This window comes from Gekko japonicus, unplaced genomic scaffold (genome assembly GCF_001447785.1).
Source record: "Gekko japonicus isolate JY-2015 unplaced genomic scaffold, Gekko_japonicus_V1.1 scaffold138, whole genome shotgun sequence".
Classification (NCBI taxonomy): Eukaryota; Metazoa; Chordata; class Lepidosauria; order Squamata; family Gekkonidae; genus Gekko; species Gekko japonicus.
The window spans coordinates 1318256-1333155 of NW_015163096.1; the positions used below are offsets into that span (position 1 = coordinate 1318256).

A 14900-nucleotide genomic window follows, 5' to 3' on the forward strand; every position below is an offset into this window, starting at 1 on the left:
GCCGATGCCTCCGTCGCCTGGCTGGAGTGGCCGCGGGGGAGTCTGGAGTCGGGCGGCCGCTGGTGGGAGCCGCGGGTGCCCGGGCCGAGATTGGGGGGGCAAGGCGGGCGACAGAAGGCCGATGCCTCCGTCGCCCGGCCCTCTACAGAATCCACCCCCCAAACCTCCAGGTATTTCCCTCCTTAGAGCTGGCAACCCTACATTCCCCTCAGTGCCTGTTGGTAGGCAACTAAGCTTGGTCCTGTCACCTACTTTGGCCTTTGGGAGAAAACACATTGGGGCCAGTCCTGATAGGGTTGCCAACTCCAGATGGGAAATTCCTGGAGATTTGAGGGATGGAGCCTGAAGAGGGTGAGGTTTGAGGAGGGGTGGGACCTCAGACAGGTACACTGCCATAGACTCCACCCTCCAAACCAGTCAGTCCCACATAGGGAACCATTGTTGCCAATCTCCAGGTGAGGGCTGGAGAGCACTCAGTATTACAACTGCTCTGCAGAAGGGAGGGCAGAAGTCAGCTGAAGTCAAAGGGGCAGATAATGGTAGGTTGGTGGCTAGCTGGGAAGGAGATGGGGTTGCCAACTACATGCTGACAAATTCCTGGGGATTTGAGGGGTGGAGCCTGGAGAGGGTGGGGTTTGCAGAGGGGTGGGACCTCAGACAGGTAGAATGCCATAGACTACACCCTCCAAACCAGCCACTTTGTCCTGGGTAACAATTGCTGCCAATCTCCAGGTGAGGGCTACAGATCACTCACAATTACAACTGCTCTTCAGGTAGCAGAGATCAGTTCCTCTGGAGAAAACAGTGGACTCTGTCATTATACCCTGCTGAGGTCACCACAGCAAATTGACACTGTTTGCCCAAAGCCAGAGCACTGCCCCAGAGCCTCTTTCTAGATCTTACTGCTAGTTTCTCAATATTGCACAAAATTAATGTTTGAATGTTAAAGAAATGCAAAAACATAAAGCATGACGCACTCATACTTGTTTTAGTATTTTCTAGGATGTCCAAAGCCATAAATAACTGGAATTTTTTTCAGTAATACCAGTCTGTGTAGATTATTCTTCTTCCTATCCTGGGATTTGGCAAGCTATGAAGGTGCTAGGATTGTAAAAGTGAGGAGGCCATGCTGGCCTAATGGTCATATTATTTTGCAAAAGGATCAGGAAGGGTTTTTTAAAAATAAGAAACACTTAGTGTCTTCAGGCCAAGGAGAGAATAGAAAACGTTCAGTCCTCCTGTGTGAGGTTGCTGAACAGAAAATTATATCAGCTCATTTAGCTAGTCATTCATGTCAGGATGTGTTCAAGGTGACACTATCCATGGGGGGGAAGATGTCACTACAATGACCTAGAGGCCCATTCTTCTGGCTTATTTAGAGTTACTCCTAATGCTTCAGTATCAAGAGCCTGTTTATATAATGCAAAGTCCATGTTTGTTGAGTGATGACACAAAGACTTTGAAACAGATGTTCAATTGGGAGTTTTCGTGTCTCCCAGTGTCGTATGCCTAGCTCTTTACAAGCAACACATGATAACACTCTTCTCCCTGTGGTCGGGGTGTACAGTAGAGATGTGCATTCCGTATTTACTGAGATGAATAAATACCCGAATAATGCCTATTCAGCATTTTTTGGTATTTATTAAGCTGATTAAATAGTTGCTAGTAAACATCTGTGTTAGTAAGTGCTACTAAGTGCTAATAAGTGATGGCGGTATTTTCACGGCATCCAAGTGGTCAACTGCCACCATAGTCTGGGTTCTTGCCAGGCTGTTGGTTATTACATTGGTACTGATATTGGTACAGATCATTCAGACTGACTACATGCAGAGTGTGGCTGTGGTCACATGCCAGCACGTCCATCCCGCATTTCCCAACATCTGAACCCCCCTGTTGCAAAGTCAAGCCATTTGGGAAGTCCGAACCTTCCTTTCCGTTTCTGCATCCTTTGTTGTTGTTTTTTAATCAGGTAGCTATGTGCGCATAAGTGCATAATCGCCCCTGGCATTGTCAATCACCACAGCCAAGTAGTCATTCTGGATTGGGAGTCCCCAGGGAATTTGTTTTTGAGTGACAAATCCCCCAACCCCTCCCTCCTGTTTCTGCATCAGAATTGTTGTTTGAGAGCATCCCATTATCGCCACAAGGGTAAATGCACTGAGGCCAATGGGAATACTCTCATGTAAATCTGTACTTTACACCCCCCCATGTATTCCAAGGAAGAGAGGCAAAGGGAAGGAGGCTGAGAGGGCTGGAGTACTTGGCAGAGGAACTGTGGAGTTGTCAAAAAGGAGCCAGAGCTTCAGATACATGCTTATGCGCATGGATGAAAAATAAAAAAGAGGATACCGCAACAGTGTGAATGATCGACCATAGGGTAAGTGGGTGATGAAGCCAGTTCAGGGTGAAATGTCAGATCAAAACTGCTTGCAACTATTTTAACTGCCAAAAATAGAGGCACAACCAGATTGCACCAAGCCTCCAGTGTGACTGCAGCCTGTATCTGACCGCAAAGGCCTCCATTCCTCATAGAGACAGATGTGAGACAATGACACTGAAATTATCAATTGTAAATAGAAAATGTAAAGCAAAAATTATTTACACATTAAAAATGAACACTTTCTAGTCATTGACTCATTTTAACTAACATCATTGACTTTGTGTTACTTTACATAATAAACACCTCTTTTAACTTGAAGTCACTTGCTAACCAGAAAGCACAGATAGCTGGCACCGGCACTTGTGTAAACAAACCTCTGTTGGAGAACTGTCTGAGGCAATAGCTCCTTATTTTTTTTTTAATTTAACACAGGAGCTAATCGTTTATTTTATTAACCAAGATTGCCAAGTGCTCATTTCAGAAAAGGTAGAGTAATGTTCATATCAGAAACTGAAACTAAAAATCTAATTAATGGAAACTGCACTCCATAATTAAATAATCACCTATTAGGACGAGGGGGAGTTCTTTGACGTAGTCTGACTGTATAGGATAACCGTTTTTATTTGCTTCTCAAGATTACCCAAAATGTAAATTCTGCCAGATGCCATTTGTCCAAGCAGCTTTATTTCAAACCAGCTGCTGTTTGACATCCACTATCACATTATCTGCCTTGCTATACCTGTCTTAGCATTTCCCTGTTTTACTTATCAAGCAGCCTTCATTTGTCTCTGATATAGATTGTTTCTAAATGTCACTAGTTGGGCAACACATGATAACACTTTCCAGCTGCAATCTGGATTCTAGCACTTCTGACCACTGACATACTCAAAGAGGCATACCTTATCACTAACTGAAGCCTAAGCATCTCCTGTCCTCTTTCTAATACACAAAATTAGTAATAAATAGTACCTTTCAATATGCCAATTTCAATCTATCTCCTTCACTTTCCATCTTTTAAAAGTAATATATTATCTAGGGCTGCCAAATGCCCCCGGGGGGCGGATTTCCCCCCGCTTTCGAGCCCCGCTTTCCGCTCCCGCGGAATCGGGACCCGGGGAAACCCCACCCCCGCGTGCACGTCACCCGGAAGTGACGTGCACATTCCAGACGCCGGCCGGGAGCCCCCCGCTCCCGGCCAAAACATATTTGGCAACCCTAATATTATCAGCTGCAGTGGTTTAACCTGAGCGAATATAGCACATGCCACCAATATATAGCATGTATGCTATGTGTTGTATTTTAGCAGTTACCTTCTTAAGATTTAAAACACAGATTGTTGTGTGATACTGCTAAATTAAACTGTTTAGAATAAATTAGACCAAACTCTTGTTATGGTTCATTTTTTAAAAAGTGCAGATCACAAAGTGAACAAAATTCCACATGAATTCCACATGACCAGGAATGACATACTAATTGGTAAAATACACTTTATACTTTAAGTAAACTTCAGAAGTATGCCTAGATCTTTACAAGCAAAATAACTCTCAATATGTGGACCAAAGAAGTGTTATCACATAATCAAAAAATCTCATAGAACACAAAAAAATCAAACAATGAACTATGCTGTTCTTAAAAATGAGTAAAAATGATACCATCATGCTGGTAAGAATGTACTATACGATATAATATTAAATGGAACAAGTGGGAACCCACGAGGACTGGTGGAAGGCATCTCATTTTCCCCTTTCCTGCGATTTCCTTTTCTCCTTCCTACCCAATATACATTTATCTGACCTATCTTCATTTTCACCCCTCCTACAAAACTATGGCCCAGTTGTGAGGTGCCAGCCACTGGACCAGGTTCCTTGTATGGTAGGGAATCCTTAAGTACTTGGGTTGGGGGTACACCTCACTTTTTCCTGTCTCCTTGCACAATTTCCTTTCCCTCCACCTGGCAACCCCCATATTCTCTCCCCTTTTCCTGCCTCATTCTCTCCTCAGTCATTCACTAACCAACCTTTTATCTGCCTCCCATCTTCAGCTATATTATTTATTTAGTTCATTTATACCCCACCTTTCTCCACAGGTAAGGTATAAATAAGCTAAATTACCAAACCAGTTTACATTATTTTCCTCTCCTTTTTATCCTCACAGCAACCCTTTTACATAGTTTAGGCTGGAAGTATGTGACCAGCCCCAAATCACCCGGGGAGGTTCCATGGCAAGATGGGGATTCAAAGCTAGGTTTCCCAAACCCTACTCTGACTCCTACTCTGATGCTTTAAATGCTATACCACACTGGATTTCATAGGGTGGTTGCTCTTAAACAGTAGGAAGCAACTAGGCCTAGTTGAGTCATGCAAGTTGGGTAACATCAAGTCACCCAGTGGTTGCTGCTAGGTCTAAGGTTAAACAATCTCCGTATGAGACCTGGAGATCTCCCAGAATTATAACTGATTTCCTGACAACAGAGATCTGCCACCCTGGAGAAATTTGTAGAAACAACAGAGAAATCACGGGAAGGATGCAAACAATGAAGAAAACAGCCGTGATGTATAATGAAAATATATATTTAGATTGCTGTTTTGCAGTGAGTAGTATTTCATCAACAAGATGTATGCATCCACACTAATGGAATTTGCATATACTCCCATTTCACACAACCGCTTTATCTAAGTGTGCTGCGTGAATAACATTGGTTTACACATCAACAATTCTAATCCGTGAACGTTAACACAAAACATTCTTCCCTCTTCAATGAAACAAATTATTTACGTGCTCAGGCAGCTCTGAGAAACTGGCAGTTCTGGAGGGTGGACTCTGTGGACTTATATCTGGCTAAGGCCTCTCCTATCCAGGCCCGGCCCCAATGAGTTCTTCTTCAAAGGCCAAAAGAGCCCTGGAAAGGTCCCTGCACCATCGTCTTTTATGCATTGAAACCAAGCCTGGAATGCTGTGGCTGCTTAGCGATGGCCACTGAGGGAATCCATTTCTTAAAGCTACAGGCACTCCTTTTATCATTTTGGATTTTTTTAAAAAGCCCAGTGCATTTTTTTAGACTTCACATTTTTCTGCAAACCGGGGGTGTTTTCAAATTTTTAGAAAGATCTATCTTGCCTGTACACAGTTCCAGTCACTGCATTTAAGTATCCTCAGATTTGGCTGGTGTTGCCATTAGAATATGCAAGTGGGGACCTGCAGGAAACTTGCAGGGAGGGTACATCCCATTACTCCACCTTTGCTCCCTTCCCTTCTCCCATTCTCAAATAATCTTCCACCCCCCCCTTTCTTCCCCTCCCCTCCCCTGGCCATCTTACCCACCTCTCTTTTTCTCTCCCTTCTCTATCACTTTCCCTGCTAAAGAGGGGTGCAAGTGGGTAAGAAAGCTCCTTCTCGCCTCCATAGCTGCTGGTTCAGCTGTCCTTTTAAAACTTTATCCTGGCTTTTAATTGGTCAGACTGCAGGCAGATGGGGGGCTGGGGGGAGGGAAGCAAAGAATCCTCCTTGTCCCCCTCAGCCCCCCAGTGCTGCTTCTTGAAGTCTGATAGATTAGTGCTATGCACATGCACAGAAAACATTTTGGGGGATTTAACTCCCCATATATATATTTATGTGTTTAGATTTTTCTCTCAGTATCTCAGGGTCCAATCCATGGATTTATGTATCCACAGGTCTGCCTATACTTGAGATATACAGACAAGTGGGAACCTGTGATATATCCCCCTTTAAATTATCATCCTGCTAGTCACCCACCATGGTTCCCCCCACCATCACAGCTGAGAATCCTTTTGAGGTAAGACTTTTCTGCAAACCTGTAGAGCTCGAAGTTTGGAGAAAAATCTCCTTTCTTTCAGCGTGGGCTGGTTCTGTGGATTTAGGTAGTTGCAGATTGGCCCACACTTGAAAAACAGATATATAGATGATTACAGCTTGTGTCAGCAATGTGGTCTGAGAAATGCCCATAATGATCCAAGAAAATTGCTTTGGCTACAATCCAGACCTGCATGGTTAAATCTGAGTGCCAAATTGGGCTTTTGACTAATCTGTTTTAAAGTAGTCCACTAACACTAGTTGAGAAGGTAGTTATAAACCTTGGGGGAGCTTCAAAATTGGTTTGCAACACACTACAGGGAGCTGCTGTTAGGGGGGAAAGGCCCAGTGTATTAGTAAGACTTGACACATTTCAAAACAGGTTCCCAGAATCATAAAATGATACACAGAATCATAGAGTTGGAAGGGATCTCCAGGGTCATCTAGTCCAACCCCCTGCACAATGTAGGAAATTCACAAATACTTCCCCCCCCCAACAGCCCCAGTGACTGCTGTCCCACACCCAGAAGATGACAAAAACCCTCCAGGATCTCCAGCCAAACTGGCCTGGAGACAAATTGCTTCCTGACCCCAACGTGACGATCAGCATTTCCCTGGCCGTGTAAGAAAGGGCCACAGGAAGTAAGCACTGATGCAATCCTTCCTGTCCTCACTCTCATGATCTGCCTAAATTCACAGAATCAGCATTGCTGACAGATGGCCATCTAGCCTCTGTCTGAAAACCTCCAAAGAAGGTGAGCCCACCACATCCCAAGGAAGCCTGTTCCGCTGAGGAACCACTCTAACTGTCAGGAAGTTCTTCCTAATGTTTAGCTGAAAACTCTTCTGATTTAATTTCAACCCATTGGTTCTGGTTTGACTTTCTGGAGCCACAGAAAACAATTCTGTACCATACCCTATATTAAGTTATAAAAGCTCACTTGCAAAAAATATCATGAATAATCTGTTTCTGACGGAAGTAGGAAATGACAGCATTCTTCTGAAAATACTAATCTTATTTTAAGAAACTAATCTGCATTAGACATGTTTATCAGTCATATCAAGAAGAATACAGCACTTTAAAAATTACAATGAATCTCACTTTAAAAATAAATGAAAATGACATTTCCATAAGCATGGCCAGTCAAGCAAGTAAATCAACCTAAAAACATTCATGTTGGTTGTTAGGAAATAACTACCATGGATGTCTTTCTGTGAAATGGGCCCCGGTTGTCCACATTTGGCCTGCAGATGGTGTGCTTAAGAGGAAACTGTTACCTAAAGTGTGAGACTGTAATGAAGGGGTGGGGCTTAAAGGTATACAGGTCCTAAGTCAGTTAGTGCTTTGACAGTACAAACCTTATATAAAACCCTACATTATATTATTCTTTAAAATTCACTTTCAGTCACATTTGGAAGACTACAGGAAGCCACTGGAGCACTGGTACAACATGTTCCTACTGCCCAGTTTATACATACTAGGTGAAACTTCTGAACAATCATCACACAGAATGTATTACACCAGTCCAGATTTATGGTCAGAAGCCCACAAATGGTAATCATTAGGTCACTAGGACCTAGGTTCCCTCTAAGCTGTGAAGTCCTGTGAGCAAAAATTCTACTTTGTGAGCTACTGGCAATAAAGCTGTGAGCGAGCAATTTGGCTGCTGCATAAATTAGTTTGCTCTGGAGACATCCCTCCTGAGCTAAGATAGAAATGTGTGAGCTGGAGGCTAAAAAACAGTGAGCTAGCTCACACTAACTCAGCTTAGAGGGAACAGTGACTAGGACTCTCATGCTCCCAACAGTAGCCTGCTTGTCTCAGAGAGGAAATCTAAAGCAACCATCCCAACAGGAAGCAGAGATGACAGCTATTGCTCTTTGAAGCCATTCCAGGAGTCCCAATAGGAACAGTTGGTCTGAATCATCCATTTGAAAACCCTACTGCATTTTTCTTTTAAAAACAATTAAAATGTGGTCACTTTAGAAAGCTGGGAGAATGTGTTATTTTTGGCTGTTCTACTGGATATTTTTTAAAATTAATAATGCTGTATTTTAAATTTGCTAAAATATTTAATATGATATCATGCAAATTACAATCAGGAAAAGAAGAGTTGTTTGTGTAGAAAGCTAAAAAAATAATGTTATGATTTGGGAGAATTTTATGTCTATTTAGCAATGTAAACATTCTGGCATAAAGGTCAATAGATTTAAGTCCAGGAAGCCAGACACAATTGAAACATACCTTTTGTGGCCACTCTGACGCAGTCAATTTTTGTTTCCTATGTCAGACAAAAAAAGGATATGTTATTTGTGGGTTTGCATCTATAAGAAATAACACAATACATTGTTTCCATTTACACTCCTGCAGAATTCTGAAGGGGAAAAAAATGGATCCCATCCATAATTTTCTCTGGTACTGCCTCAATGAAATTGCCCTTCTATGGACAACTGAAGGAAAATGTATGGGCCCATAACATCACTACTTCACTTAACATTAACCTAGGAAATGAATGAGCTGTTATTAGACATGATACATTCACATTTTCTTCTTCTTTGACAATACACTGACCTTGCCATATCTCCTACCTCCACCTTTTTTTTTTACAGTTGACTACACAGTTCTAAGCAACATGCTAGGAAAGCAAACAAAAATCAATGATGCTTCACATTTCTGCACTGTCAGTGTGCTGTAAAAGAAGCGGCCATTATGGCATTTGGCAGAAAACATTTCCACGCTGTCAAGGGAGACAGCAAAACCATGCTAGGAGTTGAAGGACTCTGGCTAGGTATGCCCAGGAAATGGAAAACAATTCTAGAAAGAATCAGCTAGATGAAATGTGATCTACGAACGAAGGGCCTTTTATGTACTTTTCACTAGGGTTCAAGCAACTTATTTCTCTTATTCTATTGGAGAGACAACAAAACAAAAGTCTATGTCTAAATCGGGGCAATGAAAGAATTAAAATGGACATTTAAAGTGACATGCACTAATGTAATATATTTGAAGGAGCCAAGGAGACTGATACTATAAAAGCAAAAGGCATTTTAGAAGAGCCAAGAGAACAAAAAGAAGGTAGAATGGCTGATAGTTTACAAGAAATATTTCCCAGGTTTCCCCCCCCCCTCCCAGTTTGAAAGAACTATGTCATTTCTCTTGTCTTTTTTTGGCATAAAAATTGCAATACTGTAGTCTGCTCACATACGGATACTGCTTTAAACTGCCAGTGTCCTAAGACTTACCCCATTGGCTCTGCTAGCAGCTTGAAAGTAAATACTGTAGCTTTTATGGGGGAGAAGAGGTGCATTCCAAAAGCCGCTGTACGTCTTGTTGTCACCAATTGTAAAAGGCTGAGCAATTTGAATACTGTTGGCTGGAAACTCTGCTGCGAAATAATACTGAGAGTTCAAGAGTGAAGCATTCTGGAAGTGAATTGGGACTGGATAGCATTTCAGGATTTCAGTTGTTTTTTTTGTTCCATGGGGACGCTCTTCTTCAACAACTATTTGGTAGACACTAGAAACAAAAACAAAAACAAGGGGGGTGAAGGAAGTTGAAATGAGAAAAGATTCTGGGTTATATTCAAGTACCTGATCAAAACTTGTTTTGAAATCACATACTACAGTATTTATAACTGACACACAGAAGCTTTGTTAACTGGTACCCATTGAAGCAGAAAGCTTGATTAACCCACATATGGTGCAAATGTCGGACGATTGTCGCTAGTCACTCAACTGTCCACTAGTCAAGTGAGTTGGGCTGCAGCTGCCCAGCTCTCTCATCTGCAAACTGACTGACTCAGGTGGGAGTTGGCCAAGTAATTTGGATGGGAACCGGCCAACTCACTGGACTGGATAAAACCTGTGTTAACTGGCATATTTAATTAACTGGCAACCCGAATTCCCCACGGATGCTGGTTTTAAAAGTTTTTAATCTTAACTCATTTCAATAATTTCAGGTGGGTAGCCATGTTGGTCTGAAGCAGCAGAACTCTAACTAGCCCTTCATGGCAACTAACCCGCCCCCTCTGTATCTATATGTAATGGTTGAGGACGTTTTTTTCCACTGTATCTGAAGAAGTGTGCACACACACAAAAGCTTATACCTTGAATAAAACTTTGTTGGTCTTAAAGGTGCCACTTGGCTCAAATTTTGTTCTTTCATTTCAACAACAACAATAATATTCATCATACATTTTAAAAACATTCCATAGATTCCCATGTACACAAGTAACACTTCTAGCTACTCTCATAAAATAAATTAGAGGAAAAATGTCTGGTTTGTGTGTGTGTATGTGAATGTATGGGGCTACAGATTCTTTGCTTAAAGTCATTTACCTTGTTCAGATGCCATGTCATACCATATCAAATGCCGAGACAAAAAACAGGCAAGAAAATGCAAAGCAAACTGACATTACTAATAATTAAGTCTGGCAATTTTGATAAATCACATAAACATTTCAAAAAGTTGGTCCCAGATTGTTAGTACTACAGATGCAGAGGGTACTTTGTGCGAGCTGAACAAGTATTTCAGAAGCAACGTTTTAAGCTTTCAGTTAACATGGTTATCAATTTCTGACCTCAAAGGAAGCATCTGCATTCATTTTAGGCTTATAGGAACTTAATTCAACTGTAGAACAGTAGATATTCTAACAGAAGTAGAAAAAAGCACAACCCATAAATTCTGCACATTTTGCTCATCTGAGAAACTAAAACCATCAATGTTTCAGCAGTGCAAAAGCACTCTGCTTTAAAAATTTCTGGAATCCGTACCACTGGAAACTGATTTTGGAATTGTGAGAATGCTGAGCCACTGAAATAGTACTAACATTTGCTAAATGTTCACATATTTGAGCAGAGTACTTTTAATGCAGTCTAGTCCTGGGCTGTTTCCGCATAGGGATTTTTACCTGCATGTGCTGTTTTACTGAGGACCTCTCACATGACATTGTGTTCTTTGGTAGCATGACTCACGGGACTGCTGGGGCCTTCCCTTTTAAGCTGGAACAAAGAAAAACCTCCTTTGTGCTGACTTAAAAGGGAAATAGCAAGCCAGCTGCAGGTAGAGTTTCTAGGTGAAATCTCTGCCTGCACTCAATCCATGTGGGGGGTGGAGCTTAGCGCCACCTTCAAAATGGCAGTGCTAGATCTGGTATTCTTTCCTTTTAAGCCCTTTCACAGAGGTTCCCCCCCTTTACCAATTGACTTGCAGCTCAATTGACTTAATCTTTGCCTGTCACAATTTTCACTATTTATTCCAAAATAAATTAATTCTATGCTTGCCGAATTGCCATCTGTCCTATGTTCTAATATAAGTTGTAGTAAACTTCTAGTAGATTCTTATTTTAATAACACTGTCATCCTAACACTGTCATTCAGAGGACGGCAGAAGACAGGAAGGCCTGGCGTGATCTGGTCCATGGGGTCGCGAACAGTCGGACTCAACTGTGCGACTGAACAACAACAATAACATCCTAAGCATGTCCACTCAGGATTCTATTTAAGTCTATTGAATGGGGCTTACTCCCAGGAAAGAGTCCTTATCATTGCACTATAAATTACCTACTGCTGTTGTTTCTAGGTAAAATCTGTAGTTTAAACAACCAACAGAGCAAGATTATGGCTTGGATTGACTGGAATATTTTCTCAGATGGGATGAGTTCTACCCACATGGAAAAGCATTTTGGGGAGCATTGTTGGCTGTCTGGTATGAAAAAAAATATACAGATGTGGCTGCAATGGAAGAGGGGAGGGGAAAAGTCATGCCCTATGGGCAGAAATCTTTCTATCCATGGAAACCTTTGCGGGATCCAAGCCAATATGTACAATTTCTAAAAATGAAAACAACAAGCTATAAGCAGAATATGCATTATCTTCACAAACGGACTGAAAGGTTATTTTAATTATTTTCTACTTTTATACAGACATTATAAATAGATGCATATATTCTAGAAATAAAATTGCTGTTCCAGTCTACTTTTACTCTGATCAGTTCATATGGGTTATACTACACACAGCACTCCATTACAGCACATTCTAAATGCCTGAATTCATCCTCAATATGTTAAAGAAAGTACAAGTTGACTAGAGCAATTTCAAACCCAAAATGTCTTTTCATCTTTACTCTAAAAGACAAATTAGATTTGTGAGCAACCAGACCTCAAATCTATTTGCACTTTAATAATTTAAGCACTGAAAGGTCACAAAGCTCTTTTCTGTTCCCCTTTATCAAAGTCCAAGCGGTAATGAAAAATGGCTAAATCCTGTCTACTGCCCCATTCCATATAGGACTGTGTCTTTGATGTAAATTAACACATTATAAGCACCTGGGTCAATGGCAACCCGACAGCATTTTATGAGTTATATGTTTTAAATTTGTAAAAATGAGATCATCTTGGCTAATGAAATTTATAAGATCATATGGTTCATAGCTGTAAGCTAAAACTTCTCTTTAAATCTTACTATTGGAAATGCTTACTGGTAATACAGAAAAAGAGAATTTAGTTGGAAAGAAATCTTTAGGTCGAAGCTTGACAGAACAGCAAACATTAAACTAAATCTTTATATTACTCTGGCATGTTAGTAATATTGCCAATTTGTCTGAAATTACAGTATGCCTTTTGAAATATTTTTTAGGCATAATTAATGCATTTATCCTGCAAAATATTAGAGATGCTCCAAGGGGAGCTATTAAACTGAAGATTCAAAACAATACAAAAATGAATCTAAAAGTCCCCAAAGTCCACTGTAAAACATCAATAAAAACAAAAACACTTAAGATCAACAACCCGAAAATAATTAACAACAGAAAGATAAAGCTGACCATAAAATATTAGAATAGATCCAAACTTTCTTTCTTCTACCAAGTGAGAGTCTTTCTCTGACAGAGGAATCTTTCCTGTGATGTAAGGTATTTCCACACACTTGACTTACTCCTGATTTTCTTTGCAGTCAATCCACAGGCACTGGAATTAGTTTGGGCACAGTTCTTCCACACATCTGCCCTCCCTCTACCCTTTCACAGTTTCTGAGTCAGTTTATTTTCTTTTGTACATTCCTTCAATAATGAGGATTTTAAAGGGAGGGTGTTGTCATAGTGGTGTCATTGGTGGCATCACAGCACCCCCTTTTAAGAAGGACATTAAAGTATTGATATCTTAATAAGCACTGAAACAATAGGCTTAGCAGGTTCTTTGAATTGCCAGCTTTCATTTCAAAAAGTTCTAGCCCCTTTCCTCATGGAGATATAAGGAAAAAGGCATATCTCCACAAAGGGAGAGACTAAAGACTTACTGTTTTGAAAAATTAAACCTGGGAATTCTGAGAACCCACTAAACCTGTTGATACAATGCTCTATTGATATATCAATATTTTAGTGTCATTTAAAAAAAGAAAATGAAACTACTTATCTTTGGGGGGGGGAGTGGTTTGACCATGGCAGTCCAATCATCGAACAGTGGGCTGGAGGTAGGTGGGAGTGAGTGGGACAAAGGAAACTGACAAATATTACATACGAGGGAAAAAGCTACTCAAAATCAGCTTCCAGAATAACATTGGGGTAGAAGTGATCTCAAAAGAACCGGGGGGGGGAAGGATCCCCCCCAATCCAAGTGAAATGTGTGCAGAAATAAGTTTATAACCCAAAGCAGTACAGGCAAGAACCAATGGGGGAAAAACTCATGAGGAAAAGCCCTAAAACAAGATTAAAACACATACACACAGACATAAAACTTAAACAAAACATGCAGACACACATACAAAAAAGGTCAGTGAAAGTTAGCGAGGGAATGTTACACAAAATAGAAAAGGTTTCAGCTGCTGGTGGAAGGGGACAGATTAATCTCTTTAGGGAGGGAATCCCATAATTTTGATGCCAGAACTGAGAATGGCCTTTCTTGAGTTCCCCCCCCCCCAGTATTAGTTAGATGGTGGAGAAATAAAACCACAGCCTCTGAAGGTTACCACAATGGTCTAGTAGGTTCATGTCAGAGTAGGTTGTCCTTAAAGCATGCTGGCCCCAAACCACATAAGACTTTAAAGGTCAAAAACAGTGCCTTGAATTGGGCCTAAAAGTATAGGCAGAACAAGGCTGGAGCAATATGTTCCATATGACCCACTCCAGTCAGAATTCTGGCTGCAGCTTTCCACACCAATTGTAGCTTCCAGAGAGTCTTCAAAGCAAGCTCCACACAGAGCACATTTCAGTAGTTTAATAGAGATGCAGGACATGCACTACTGTGGCACAATCTTTTTTGCCTAAGAAAAGACAAACTTTGGTGAAAGGTACTCTTTTTCCAGCAGGAGACCTGAGTCCAGCTGCATCTTACAAAATAGGACACATATCAGTTCCTGGATCAATCCTTCCTCCAAGCACTAGCAACTCTGGTCGTCAGGATTCAGCTTCAGCCTGTTAGCCCTCATCCATCTCATAACTGGTTCACTGTATCCACAGCCTCCCTGAGATCCACTGGAAGCACAAGAGATTCAGATGAGTATAATTTCCATATTGGTGACAACACAGCCAGAACCTCTGGATGCCTTCCCTGCAATGTATTCCATGCTAAGGAAGTTGTGTTGCCTGAGACAGATGAAAGTTGTAAGGAGAAAGTTATAAAACGTTTAGATTGAATCCAAAGGTCATTTTCTGCCAGCAGATGTAGGGCCAATTTTTGCAAATATTCCTTTCCCACTGTGTATCTCCATTTTGCTC

General features: G+C 41.2%; 1 protein-coding gene across 1 annotated transcript in view; it reads right to left on the reverse strand.

The window, feature by feature from the left end:
* Positions 1 to 14900, reverse strand: part of PTPRM (protein tyrosine phosphatase, receptor type M) — a 509160-nt gene that overhangs the window by 236662 nt on the left and 257598 nt on the right. The window contains exons 12-13 of the mRNA XM_015406598.1: positions 9434 to 9707; positions 8436 to 8472 (exon numbers count right to left, since the gene is read on the reverse strand). Coding sequence (XP_015262084.1) covers positions 8436 to 8472; positions 9434 to 9707 — 311 coding nt within the window. The remainder of the gene's footprint in view (positions 1 to 8435; positions 8473 to 9433; positions 9708 to 14900) is intronic.